General features: G+C 38.5%; 1 protein-coding gene across 1 annotated transcript in view; it reads right to left on the bottom strand.

Annotated features, from left to right (window-relative positions):
• Window positions 1-14174, bottom strand: part of LOC101740728 (dorsal root ganglia homeobox protein) — a 98362-nt gene that overhangs the window by 60528 nt on the left and 23660 nt on the right. The window contains exons 4-5 of the mRNA XM_038021067.2: window positions 10439-10530; window positions 9846-9947 (exon numbers count right to left, since the gene is read on the bottom strand). Of these exons, the coding sequence (XP_037876995.1) occupies window positions 9846-9947; window positions 10439-10530 (194 nt within the window). The remainder of the gene's footprint in view (window positions 1-9845; window positions 9948-10438; window positions 10531-14174) is intronic.

The following is a 14174-nucleotide window of genomic DNA, read 5'->3' as shown; positions in this document are numbered from 1 at the left end:
ATTTTCAGATATTTCAGTTTTTTTTTCTACCTATGCTGATAAATAGCCTTCAGAGGCTATTTCAACTTCTCCTTGATGTGTAGGTGAGCTCACGATGCTCTAGGCGGAATTATTGCTAACACTGGCTCTAGCAAGCTTTTTTTTCCTACCTATATGACAGCCTTGAGAGGCTATTTCAGCTTCTCCTTGACGTGTTGGGGGGCTCACAGGGCTCTAACTGGGAGTGTTGCTAATACTAGCCTTAGCAAGAGCAGTGCTTCGCAGAATCTACCACCGAATCGAAAACGCGACCCACTGAGAAGACCCAGCGAGAAACTCAGTGGACAGTATATCAGCATTAATATTACTGAACTTAGAAGAAGACGTCAATATCTGAGTACGATTTTTACTGTATTAATTGTTTTATTACATGAAATTATATTATAAAGTATACAAACTATTTATGAAGTTCGTACTAAGTCGAAACTTGGCCAATTAATGCATAAATGGGTGACGCGACTAGACACGACATGGATGCTCGAATTGTAATATTTATTTCTAACAGTTCTTGCATCCTTCAAGCCACAGTGCATGTTTAACGGCAGAAATAGGCAGTACAAGTGTACTTACTCGTGGGGACTTACAATACTTGTATTTAATATACACTAAACACTACGTAATTATTTTTATAATCTCGTACTGTCCTGTCAGTGCTGTTTAAAATATTTCTTTTAGTAATGATAAAGCTACTTTCAGACTACGCTATACTATAGTGCCATATAGGATAGCAGCCTATACTTAGCCAATAACATATAGTACAGTACAGTCTGAACGTGTCCTAACAATGTATGATGTGCGATATTGTTGTGCTATGAGCTATATACTATACTAACGACCCGCCCTCGCTTCGCTTCGAAAACTGTAATTTATTATTGATTTCTCCACTATTTAATGGATGTTATTATGCATATAAACCTTCCTCTTCAATCACTCTATCTCTCACTCTATTAAAAAAAACCGCATCAAAATCCGTTGCGTAGTTTTAAAGATTTAAGCATATATAGGGACAGACAGATATAGGGACAGAGAAAGCGACTTTGTTTTATACTATGTAGTGATGCAATTATATTATAGCGTAGTCTGAAAGCGGATTTAGTGACATCACAACTGTTTGTTTTATTACTCTGTATTGTAAAATTTTTGACGATCTTCCACCGAGCGGGTGATATTGCTCAGTAGACCGACAGTCCAAATATTGTTGTTCGGAACTTGTAGGTATGCAAGCTTATCATGAAAATGTCTTAAGTTAGATCCAAGCATCTGTCAAATATATTGCGTTCTGTGAGGGCTACTAACAAATACAAATCGGCAAAAAGTAAGTAACTTATACCTAAGCAGTAATAACGCACCAAGTACAGCCCTGAGTCTACAAGTACGTCACGATATCAAAAGTCGAAGCGTTAAGTTTTTCATCACATGATTAGGGGAGAATTATCTCCTCCCCCGCGTCTGCTGGGATCTAGAAAATCTTCTTTATCCTAACCGAGATCCGGAGAGCTTCTACGGAATCCGAGATGGTTAACGAATCGGACGTCCAATACTCATTAGGTATTATTTTCATTTAGGTACTCTGGCTTTTTTTATTACTAAGATGGATGGACGAACTCACAGCCCACCTGGTGTTAAGTGGTTACTGGAGCCCATAGGCATCAACAACGTAGATGCCGCCATCCACCTTGAGACACGAGTTCTAAGTATCAGGTTTAACAGTACAACAGTTGCCCCACCCTTCAAACCGAAACGCATTACTGCTTCACGGCAGAAATAGGCAGGGTAGTGGTGCCTAACCGTGTGGACTTACAAGACGCCCTACCGCCAGTAACACTGTAACTGTAAGATGAGTAATTCAACAACTATATTAATCAATGCAATTGTTAAATTGTTTTAAGGTCAATCAGGAAATCAGTGATAGGAATATATTTTGCTTATCCAAATTCAATTATATAGCTAATCGAGGTTTAAAGTACCATGATATGTGTCATTTCTAGACAAAACTTTAAGCTTCTTGTTCAAGTTAATACTAAATGAAAATATTCAAAGGAAAAACTAATAAACATCGAACCACTGACAGGCTTAACTCTATAAAATACATACCAAATATCTGCAGTTAAATCAGCCTTGAAAATATCTCTACAGAATCACAAAGAATAAACGCAACAGTCTAAAAACAAAAGTGACATATTTCATTCTCACCCTTGATTTAATTTCGGTACAGTACAGAAATGATTGATAAAGAGCGCTACAGAGTACCAGGATCACTCATAAGAATGAACCAAAAACAAAATTGTAAACATACAACAGCTAAAAACACATTCAAACGCTGTGGACGAACGCTTTATTGCATATTTCGTGTGGAAGCTTAATGACAGATCTGAGCTTAGAATTTTATACCTACTTCATAGGCTCATAAGAATTGCATTATACTTGTATACTATGAACTAAGCTGTTTGTTAATTTGTAGAGAAAATTGTGGATTTATTATTACACATTATCAGATGCTCATGACCATGTTCAACAAATTTCACACTATAATTAAATTAAGTTTAAAAATATCATAAGTAGCAATAAAAAAAGCGTAGGTGCTTAAATCGCAATTTGGGTCTAAACTTTATAAAAAAAAGCGAACATTTAAATACTTTAATGTGCTAAACATAAAGTTATTAGATTATAGACGCGATTTCACGCGCGTCAATGTAGTAAAAAGTAGATTTTACTAGATAAAAAGTACCTTATGTTCGTAACTCTATTAACATGTATCTTAACTTTCTTGATTGCTAGAGTGCTTTAGACGTGAAAGCAAAGCAAAAAATAAATTTCGCATTTTTAACATTAAGTATTAATCTTATGAAGTTAATTGAATATTTGTTTGTTAATTTAGCGCGTAAGCTCCCATTGCGTTTACGTGTTTTTCTCTATTTTTGCGATTCAATATGACGCGTCGTTAGGTTTTGTCGCACGACGATAGGGTTGCATCCCGCGGGACTCATAATTGGCTTAATAAAAAATATATTGCGCCGCGTATTCGATTACTCGTTAATGGGTAATGTGTATCCGTATGATTACGAAGTATTACGGTTTTGTTATTAATGAAAGTATTACAGTTAAGATAATTTTTATTATTTAAATTAAAGCCATTAGGCTCATTTTGAGTTTCGATTGATTCATTTTATATTTTCGAAAACATATAAATTAATAATTAATATATATATATATATATATATATATATTTTTTTTATTGCTTAGATGGATGGACGAGCTCACAGCCCACCTGGTGTTAAGTGGTTACTGGAGCCCATAGACATCTACAACGTAAATGCGCCACCCACCTTGAGATATAAGTTCTAAGGTCTCAAGTATAGTTACAACGGCTGCCCCACCCTTCAAACCGAAACGCATTACTGCTTCACGGCAGAAATAGGCAGGGTGGTGGTACCCACCCGCGCGGACTCACAAGAGGTCCTACCACCAGTAAGCTTGAGGACTTGAAGATAGATACAGAAATCCTCCAACTCTCGTCGTTTCCTCACTGCTGAAGGTCGTGACCATCATGTTTAGACAGGATTTAATTTTTTGTTATGTCTTTCCAGAGTTTTCAATCATTGGCCGCGTGAAGGGTTTCGTGGAATAGGGTTTCTAGTGAGGCGTATTTGATTGAACCAACTTGTCAGGCTGCGCTCGCGCGGTCTCTTTCCTTCGATCTTATATAAAAGTACAGCAATAGAATTCACAATATAACTGTGGGCTCTGAGGAATTGTTTGAGATGATACCATCGTCTCGTTTTTACCATCGCACCACCCGCCATCGGACTAGAGTTCATCCATACGACCTGGAGCCACTACGTTCATTCACAGTGCGTTTCCAGATATCTTTTTGTCACGTACCATCCGGCTTTGGAATGAGCTCCCCTCTACAGTGTTTCCGGAGCGCTATGACATGTCCTTCTTCAAACGAGGCTTGTGGAGAGTGTTAAATGGTAGGCAGCGGCTTGACTCTGCCCCTGGCATTGCTGAAGTCCATGGGCGACGGCAACCACTCACCGTCAGGTGGGCCGTATGCTCGTATGCCTTTTTTTTAGATAGGTGGACAAGCTCACAGCCCACCTGGTGTTAAGTGGTGCCTGCAAGGGCAATAAAAAAAATACATTTTTTTTTAAATAAACGACACGGTCCCCAAAACAATCCATTTCTTTTGAACAATCAACAGCTCTCAATAAAGTAAACAGTCTGTTAATTATTGTTTACACGAAAACAAATAATAATTAAGTAACCGTCTCACCCTCCACTCTGTCGCGGTACAAGTGCCATTGTTTTCTGGTATGAGCACCATTGCTTTTGTCGTAACACGTTGTTTGACAACCCTGTTTTGTTTTGACGCGCGTTTAGAGAGCCCTTTGTCAATGTCGATTTTTTTTTGTGTGCTTTTTTATGATTTTGTTTTCTTCTTTTAATACTCTATTTGGATGAGTTCACGGCCCAATAAGTGTCAAGTATTAAGACAACGTGATAGTCGGCTCCCGTCGCAATTGAATGGAGGGGAATTTGCACTCTTTGATCTCGTCTTAAGGTAGGTTTTTTTACTGCCCACTGTATGCTAACTGTTGCTGAATTGTTTTGTTTAACGACTATCACATCATTAAAATCGAATTGCGTGACTATCTCTGCGTAGAAATATCCAGGACGGTGATATCTAACAATCATCATGATCATCAACAGCCTATAGCAGTCCACTGCTGGATATAGACCTCTCCAATTGCTCACCACTGAGCCCGATCCTCGGCTTCTCTCATCCAGCTCCTGCCAGCCACCCTGCACACATCATCACTCACTGCACACTTATCGTATTGTTTTAAGTAATTCACCCTTTATCTTTAAAAATTATAGCACATGTATTATTCTGATATGTAAGATATATTATTGTAAAGTTTCATCATTCAGTAGTTTTTGCGTGAAAGAATAAAAAACATACTTACATACATAAATTCTTACAAACTTTAGCATTTACAATGTAAGAAGAATTTTAGAAGTCGTCGTGGCCTAAAGGTTAAGACGTCCCGGTGCATTCGTATCGAGCGATGCACCGGTGTTCGAATCGCGCAGGCGGGTACCAATTTTTCTAATGAATTACGTACTCAACAAATGTTTACGATTGACTTCCACGGTGAAGGAATAACATCGTGTAATAAAAATCAAACCCGCAAAATTATAATTTGCGTAATTACTGGTGGTTAGGACCTCTCGTGAGTCCGCACGGGTAGATACCACCGCCCCGCCTATTTCTGCCGTGAAGCAGTAATGCGTTTCCGTTTGAAGGGTGGGGCAGCCGTTGTGACTATACTGAGACCTTAGAACTTATATCTCAAGGTGTATGAGGCATTTACCTTGTAGATGCCTATGGGCTCTAGTAACCACTTAACACCAAGTGGGCTGTCCACACATCTAAGCACTAAAAAAAAGCAAGTTTTATTTAACGTTATATGTTTATGTATAAGCAACTAATAGTACACGTACGTTTTATCTAATAAAATTAAATAGTAATGGAAACACGAGTGCTAACATTTATTGGGATGTTATGTTCCGTACATCGCCGCCGTGTTCATCTCGCCGCCAATAATCCAATATGTCTGACAGCTGCTCCGGAAGGCTCCTTTTTATATTTTTCGGGCGAATTATCACCGACACTCCCCGACTGGACGAGGATGCGAATCAAATTGAAAGCCGACTCAATTATATTACCAAGCTCTTCTAGGGCTGTAAGTCCGTGGAATAAGGAAACAGTTTTTTTTTTTTTTTTGTAACACACGCATGCTCGTATATATCACAACTGATTGAAACCTTGAGTCATGAAGTGGAAGCTTTAATTATATTGTTTTACCCTTGTTCCCTTTTAAGTGATATAGATGACTGTTTCCCGACAGAATCATTGGACGTATGAGCCAAACAGCATTGTATATTGAAAATAATTTAAATTGTCCCCGATTAATTTCTTAATCGATACCTGACAGATATCGAATAAGAATCGCATCGCTCGCATCTCTATTTATTTTTAATAAGCTGTACATATTTATTATGGGTTCAATTCAGAAGCAACCCTCCAATGCACCAAAATCAATATTTATTTTTATTTTTATTTTAATGATAATTTTGTCATTTTTTACCGCAATCACTCAATTTAAAATTGTCACTTAAATATAAAATGTACATATATTATAGAAAATAATTTTAATATTTTAACGAAGCGTTATCTGTATCTACACTAACAACAACAGATGAGATTACAAGCTTGTGTAATACTACAACTTTCTTTTAATTTTTACCGCGTCGACAAATATAGTATAATAACTCCTCACTGTACTTCTTCACATCATCTTTACAATATTCACCACATTCCCTTATTTTACTTTTGAATTTAGAAATTTATCTACAAGTTATAACAGCCGTGAAATATTATAAATAAAATGCAAATTGAAGTATGGTGCTACAACTAAAGTACCTAATATCTATTTAAAATATATAAAAAATTCGTAGCCAATATAAACTTAAAAAAAGTCGATTTTTTATTAAAAACTAGCTGACCCGGCAGACTTTGTAGTGCCTCAATCGACAAATAAAAGACCTAAACTTTTGTACAAAATAAACTTAAAACAAACAAAAGGAATCCGTCCGACGGGGGACACATCAAAGGAAAAACAAAATTGTTATTTTTGTTTAATTCCGAGCATTTTCATATTTATCTACCTTTTAAACCTTCTCTGGACTTCCACAAATAATTTTAGACCAAAATTAGCCAAATCGGTCCAGCCATTCTCGAGTTTTAGTGAGACTAACGAACAGCAATTCATTTTTCTATATATATAGATAATGTTACTTAATATCCGATCTAAGCTAGCAAAACGTGCTCTCTCGACTACTATTTCAAATTAAAATTCATCAAACGAAAACTTTAACCATAAATTCACAAGGAAATGCATCTGGGAATGTGATATTCCTGTTTCCACACACACGAAAATTTCCTAGATGGAAATGCATTTACAATATTACTGCGGACGCGGCACCTAAGCTCGAATTTCACTAACAACGATACAGTGACACCCCTATTCCCAGAACCACGTGCCGTAAGGTGCGCGAGACGGCCGGGGGAAGGGGGCTCATACCGTAATACCATTCCGAGATGAGCGACTTAAACGTATTACAGACCACCAACTTACACAGAGCCCCGCAGCACCAACGTACCAAAACTACACACTCAAAATTCAATGAACTATCAAGGATCAAGGCCATTTGGTCCTGTGAACGTTCGATTCACGACTGTTTTGGCGGTTTTGCCAACTAAAGTGGGTTTCGACAATAGGCCCGTAGTTAACTAATGGAAGTGGATTCGTCGGAATCGACGGCCGCCCGGATCGGCTATTGTCTTACGTGTCCGCGTGAGTTGGATGCCTTTATAATACATAACCTATTACGTAGATGGACCGGCCATTGCCTGTTTGACACGTGACAGCTACATGCTTCACGCGGGAAAGTGGAAGTTAATAACGTTTTAATAAAAACGTCATTTTTTGAGTATTCAGTTCACTGAAGTATGAAACAGTTGAACGAAATATCCTTGACATGTGTCGTTCCGCGTGTTGCAGCCAGGATTGGCAGTCGCGAGGCGACAACCAAAACAGAGGCTTACTTTTGCTAAAAGGCGGGATAATTTATGTTCTTGCACTCAGTAGAACCAATGCAAAGTAAAATATACTGTTTACTCACGTATTTAGAGTCAAATTCAATAGTTGCAGTTTCATTCACTAATACTTACTAATGTAATACTACTATTTTTTTTTTAGTTCTTAGATAGGTGGACGAGCTCACACCCCACCTGGTGTTAAGTGGTTACTGGAGCCCATAGACATCTACAACGTAAATACGCCACCCACCTTGAGATATAAGTTCTAAGGGTCTCAGTATAGTTACAACGGCTGCATTCAAACCGAAACGCATTACTGCTTCACGGCAGAAATAGGCAGGGTGGTGGTACCTACCCGCGCGGACTCACAAGAGGTCCTACCACCAGTAATTACGCAAATTATAATTTTGCGGGTTTGATTTTTATTACACGATGTTATTCCTTCACTTGGCATTGCTGAAGTCCATGGGCGACGGTAACTACTCACCATCAGGCGGTGGGTATGCTCGTCTGCCTACAAGGGCAATAAAAAAAAACATAATATTACACGTGCTTTAACGCCTAGAACTCAAAGGCGCGTAGATAGCGACCCAGACTGATATGCTAGGGGTCATTGGTTCATTTGTTTCATCGTGTGATTATGAATAGATTTGCTTTGCACATCATCTGGGTGCTACATATAAGTATACCTATAAACTATAAACTTCTGTTCATCAAGCTCTGATTTTCTTTATACTGAGAATCCTTATTTAGGATCAAATCGTGGATGATTTGTTCCGATTATTTTATCTAGTTACCGTTGCTCCTCCTATAAATATATAAATAAATGCTTAGGGCTATGGCGAAGATGAACACTAACGATTATTATCATTAAAGACCAGAGTCACATCTTCTTCTGAATATGTGACTCAGGTCTTTTCAAATTACCACTACTAGTACGTAGCAGGCAGCGCTGCTCTTTACTATTATCCTGCTTTATTTTAATCTTTAAATAATCTCACTTTACCTAATTGAACTTCCCGGTTCCTACCTTCATTATTAGCGGTAAGACCTATCTCAGCGGTTTTGATGATTCAGTGTCTATATACACTGACTGGTAAAGCTTAACACCAGACGTGCGTCTGCCCATATTCAAGATCATCCATCGGCTTAGAGCAATCCACTGCTGGACATAAGCTTCCAGATCCTGCCAGCTACCCTGTATAGATCGCCACTCCACCGAACCTGAGAGCGTCCTTCACTACGTCTGCCAATTCGTGGTCTCCACTCAAAAACATACTCTGTCCATATTAAGAAACTGAAATTAATGATAAACCGCAAATAAACCCAGTATTATATTAAACATTTTCGCTATAAAAACACTCGGATCAGTTCGCAATCAGGGTGCCATCGAGAGGAGTGCCCTAAGTGTTTATTACCATTCGTATATTACCGACCGATTCGGCGCCCGTTTCCGATAACCATAAAAGCCATTCAGACAGGAGTACGAGTGACAGGCGCGCTAAATTGTAGTCGTGCTCAGCCGTTGGAATCGGCCAATTTTTATTTGGACATAAATAAAACACGCCCGGTTGCGCCGAGCAATTTACCTAAAACCGGGTAAAGCTCACGGACCGGCTGTAACCGGTTATATTCCTACGTGGACCACTGCGAATGTGTTACGTTTTGCATATTCCATGACGCGTTCTTGAAATATAATTCTTGCCACCAAAGATGTGGTGTATTATATTTCACGTTCCTAGCTAAGTAAAATTAGATATCGAGGGGTGATTGATTGGTGGGCTATTTGGTTGGCTAGTTTGGTTTGATGGGTAGTTTAAGGGACATTTCGCTTGATACGCGACATTTATCTTTGTAATCAAAGGTCTGTTTTATTTCGTATTAGCCTCAACCGTTCGACGGTTTAATTGAACTTCAATTAAGTTTATCACTTTCGAATAGCTGAAGAAGTTTTATTTTATTACGATATTTTTTACAAATTTTAAACTTTAAATAGATCTCCTATTAAGTTGCTAAAATGTCGCTTAACTAAATAACCTTTCAGCTCTGCCACCTCGAGAAATATTGTAAAAATATTTTTATTCGGTAATCATCCCCTGCGCCGGTAGCACTAGCTGCAAACGAAATGTCTACTGACCTGCACTCTGGCCTCCGTGAGGTTGATTTTGAGAGCTAGATCCTCTCGTGTGAATACGTCCGGATAATGAGTCTGGGCGAACGCCGTCTCCAATTCTTCAAGCTGTCAAATTTAAGACAGTTATAGTATGATAATAACCAATAGCTACTTTGGCAGCGCTCCACCGACTATTCACTGTTTTGATATTTCGATATAAGTATACAAGGACATCACTTCACATATATAATAATTAGACACAGCCCACTAAGTTTCTCGCCGGATCTTCTCAGTGGGTCGCGTTTCCGATCCGGTGGTCGATTCTGCGAAGCACTGCTCTTATTAGGGCCAGTGTTAGCAACAGTTCCGGTTTGAGCCCCGTGAGCTCACCTACACGTTAGGAAAAATCTGAAGTAGCCTCTCAAGGCTATCAGCACAGGTAGGAAATGGTATAGGTATGTAAATAATGAATTTGATCCATTTTAGCGTGCATTGCTATGTGTTTTTGAACATTGTTTTTGTGTTAGCAGCGGAGACCGGCTACTGGCTACATTTTTGGTAAATTTCGATATAAGTGTGATCGTCCAATAAATAATCCAATATATACATATATTTACCTGCTGTAAAGTGAATGTGGTGCGGTTCCGCCTCTGTTTCCGACGTACGAACGTATCATCGTGTATCGCCGGATGATATGAATAACTTGTATCTGTAACAATCAAAAAGAATATTCTATTTTACCAATCATTTAATTTTTTAGACGCAAGGACTAGGTTTTGATGCTGCAAAGCTAGGTGCAAATAAATATTGCTCTATCGCGAAAGTGTAGTGCATTTTAATTCGAAGCATTGGACAGCCATTTCGCACATACTTTCACGGTAGGCAGCGGCTTGGCTCTGCCCCTGGCATTGCTGAAGTCCATGGGCGACGGTAACCACTCACCATCAGGTGGGCCGTATGCTCGTCTGCCTACAAGGGCAATAAAAAAAAAACTTAAATCTCTTTTTTTTCCTACCTATGCTGATAGCCTTGAAAGGCTATATCAGCGTTACCCTAGCGTGTAGGTGAGCTCTCGGGGCTCAAACCAGGAGGTACTACTAGCAATGGCCCTAGCAAGAGCAGTGCTTCGCAAAATCTACCACCGGATCGGAAACGCGACCCACTGAGAAGATCCTGCGAGAAACGCAATGGGCTGCTAAATCTAACTACCTAACGCCATCTAGCGGTGAAAAGAATAAAACTGAGAAACCCCGACTCCCGATAGCAATCATTACTAGAAATTTCGAAGAAACATACGCGCTAGTTACTAATTTGCATAAATACAATTTCAATAGATAAATTTATACCTAATAATAAAAACACCAGTAAAATAAACGTCTAGTGAGTCCGGAAGGGCTGGCCCATTACACGGAGAGTGCTAAATCGCCGCCCTACAGTTATTACCGGCTGAGCGGATCTCGTGTCTATGGGAATTGATGAGGCGGGGACACTATTGTGCGGTGTCCATAAATTGTGGGTACCGAGAGATGTTTTATTTCGTAGCTATTTCATTAAGTTACTGCGAAACGAAGAATGGTCATAAATTAAGCCGGTATATTATCGATCGTGAAAGCCAATGAATACAGCTTACATCTCCCTCTTACAAAAGAGTACTGTTACTGACAAACAGACAAACTACAGCCTAAGCTGTTAGATCCAATTAGATTTAAATTTTGGAGATAATATTTTTTTACTACTCCAGAAGTGAACCAAGGGGTTTTTATAATTCTATCCTCAAAAGGTCGTAGGACTAAGGATTTTTTGCGTATTATTCAGAAGATAATGGAACGAGGATGCTATCAATCTGCTACTATAAGTACCTCATCATATAGCCTCAGTCGTAATAAGCTTGTCGTGGCGTGCAACCTCTTTGACAGGATATAAGACCTACAATGACTAGACATAGACTAAAACAAAGACTTCACAAGAATTTTAAAAGAAACAAAGAGAAAAATGGAACGGAGGCGAACGTGCCTAACGGCAGGCAGTGCTTTTAATTACTTCCTAAAAGACTGACACGAACCAGACGATAAGGAATGAATTGACCATTCTCATAAAATAGACGACAAAAGAACAAATTAACCGTTCAAAGCTAATCCTGTTTTCTTAAATAACATTACTTTTCTTGCTAATATATCTGCTCAAGCCGTCCTACCTAATTATGGACGAATAAATCTGCTTAATACGATGCTTGTCAGGCTTCCACGTAACATCCGAAGTTAGATGTTTCACACTATAGTTTCCAAGGACCTCAGCATAAATAGGGACGTAAGATCATCGTGAGGAAAGCTTTTAAGTGTAAAATAGTATTCTAAAGTAGTATTCTACACGAATTTACGATTTTTGTTATAAATCATGGTCACCCTAAAGTGACGCAATAAATTCAGTGACAAACGCCGGCCGCCCCTTCGTTACTGACGTTTCTATTATTCCACAAGATAATAATACGTTACTTGGCGAAAATTACCCATAATGGACAGTATTATTGAATGCAAGACTTGTACGATGACTTTTCATTTATTTTGGAAGACAAGCCGGTATTGTTACTTTTTTCTAAGATTTTTGGACGACCTCGAAGCCAACCTGATTTTCAGTGATCACCGAAAGCCATAGGTATTAATCACGTTAATGTTGCCACCCATCTTGAGACCTAAGTCCCAATTTTTCAGTACAACAGCTGCTTTACACTTCAAACCGAAACGCACTACTGCTTCACGGCAGAAATAGGCAGACTGGTACCGACTAGCGCGGGCTCACAAGATAACCTAACACCAGTAGAATGAGAGAGAGTATTCATAAATTTTAAGTTATTTGTGCTCTCAAGGATCCCTCCTAATGGCCCTTGTCGCTAACCATTTATTTTTAATTGGCGTACTGTTGACTCGAGCTTGTAGGTGCCACCATTATACCGCAAACCAATCAGGTATCCGGTTTTAAAAGCGGGATTTTTTTTTCCTTTTTTTGCCTACCTATATACCAGCCTTGCTATAACAGCCTTGAGAGGCTATTTCAGCTTCTCCTTGACGTGTAGGTGAGCTCACGGGGCTCTAACCGGGAGTGTTGCTAATACTAGCCCTAGCAAGAGCAGTGCTTCGCAGAATCTACCACCGAATTGGAAACGCGACCTACTGAGAAGATCCGGCAAGAAACTCAGTGGACTAAAAAGCGGGATAGCCCTTTAACCAATTTTGTAATTTCCTCTAGTCTCATGGATGGAGGCGAGCTCACTAGGGACGTAAATAAAATTCAATTAGGAGCTTGTTCTATTCGTATAACAGTTTATACCAAGTACATAATCCAAAATTCTAATTGCCAAATACCTTCTTCCTTTCGTTTTTGTGTATCTTTTAAATCTTAAGCACCTATTGTGTTATTTACACGCAGTAGTAAGTATTAACTTAAGCATTAAGTGTAGAAAAAAAACAAAATGTGTGCAATTCACACGTGGTAGAAGTGAAACCTTCCAAAATTAAAATACAATTATCCTAAACGTCTTAAGTATATGTAAAATTTTGTCATTAGTAAATAATTGTAAGGTAGCGCCCTCTGTGAATTGATATTTTAATTTCACGTATAATCCTAAATTAAAATTCACTACAAGAGCTTTCATACGCACGTTAGTATTAAAAAATCTCACAGATGGCGCTGTATTAAATAGTATGTATATTTCTGTCTCATTCGTTGCTGGCTTCATCCTACACATTTTTGTATTTGTGTCTCTTACCTGTCGTTTTTTCTGTTGCATCCGGTTTGAAATCACAACGATTCTAAAGAAGTTTTCACTTCAACAAATCCGCAATCTTTAAAAGTACTAGTCACTAGTGTTGACTATAAGCACCTACATTATATATATTTACGTTCGGAAAATCAAAACACACCACAAACATTCGCAAACGTAATTTTAAAAGGGAGATTAAAATATTTTCATTAATTGAATGTAAATAATTGAGTTTTCATTTCTGGATGGCTTTATAAAAATCTCCGTGGGGCGGAAATTAAAAGTGCTCCGCGTCCGGCCTTAACGGGGTGCAGTGGAAAAAGTTAGGCGAGCCAGAGATTAGTTAACTAACTATAGGGTTAATGGAAATTGTTTCAAGTACGCTACATGTTTTATAACGTTTCTTTGTTTAGCTGTAAGTATGCGGAAAAATGAAAGTTTCTTCGGCGTAATGGCTTAGCAGAAAAACAGAGTTTTTATTTTTTTTTATTTGGATAGCTAATGCGGCCATATTAAAAACATATCTAACTAGCTGTTAAAAATAAAAACTCATTAATATATTTTTGTTGTACGTGCTTCTCATTACGAATGAAAGA

Source organism: Bombyx mori, chromosome 3 (assembly GCF_030269925.1).
Source record: "Bombyx mori chromosome 3, ASM3026992v2".
NCBI lineage: Eukaryota > Metazoa > Arthropoda > Insecta > Lepidoptera > Bombycidae > Bombyx > Bombyx mori.
Note: the sequence above shows the minus strand (reverse complement) of the source record. Positions and strands in the feature narration are given on the sequence as shown.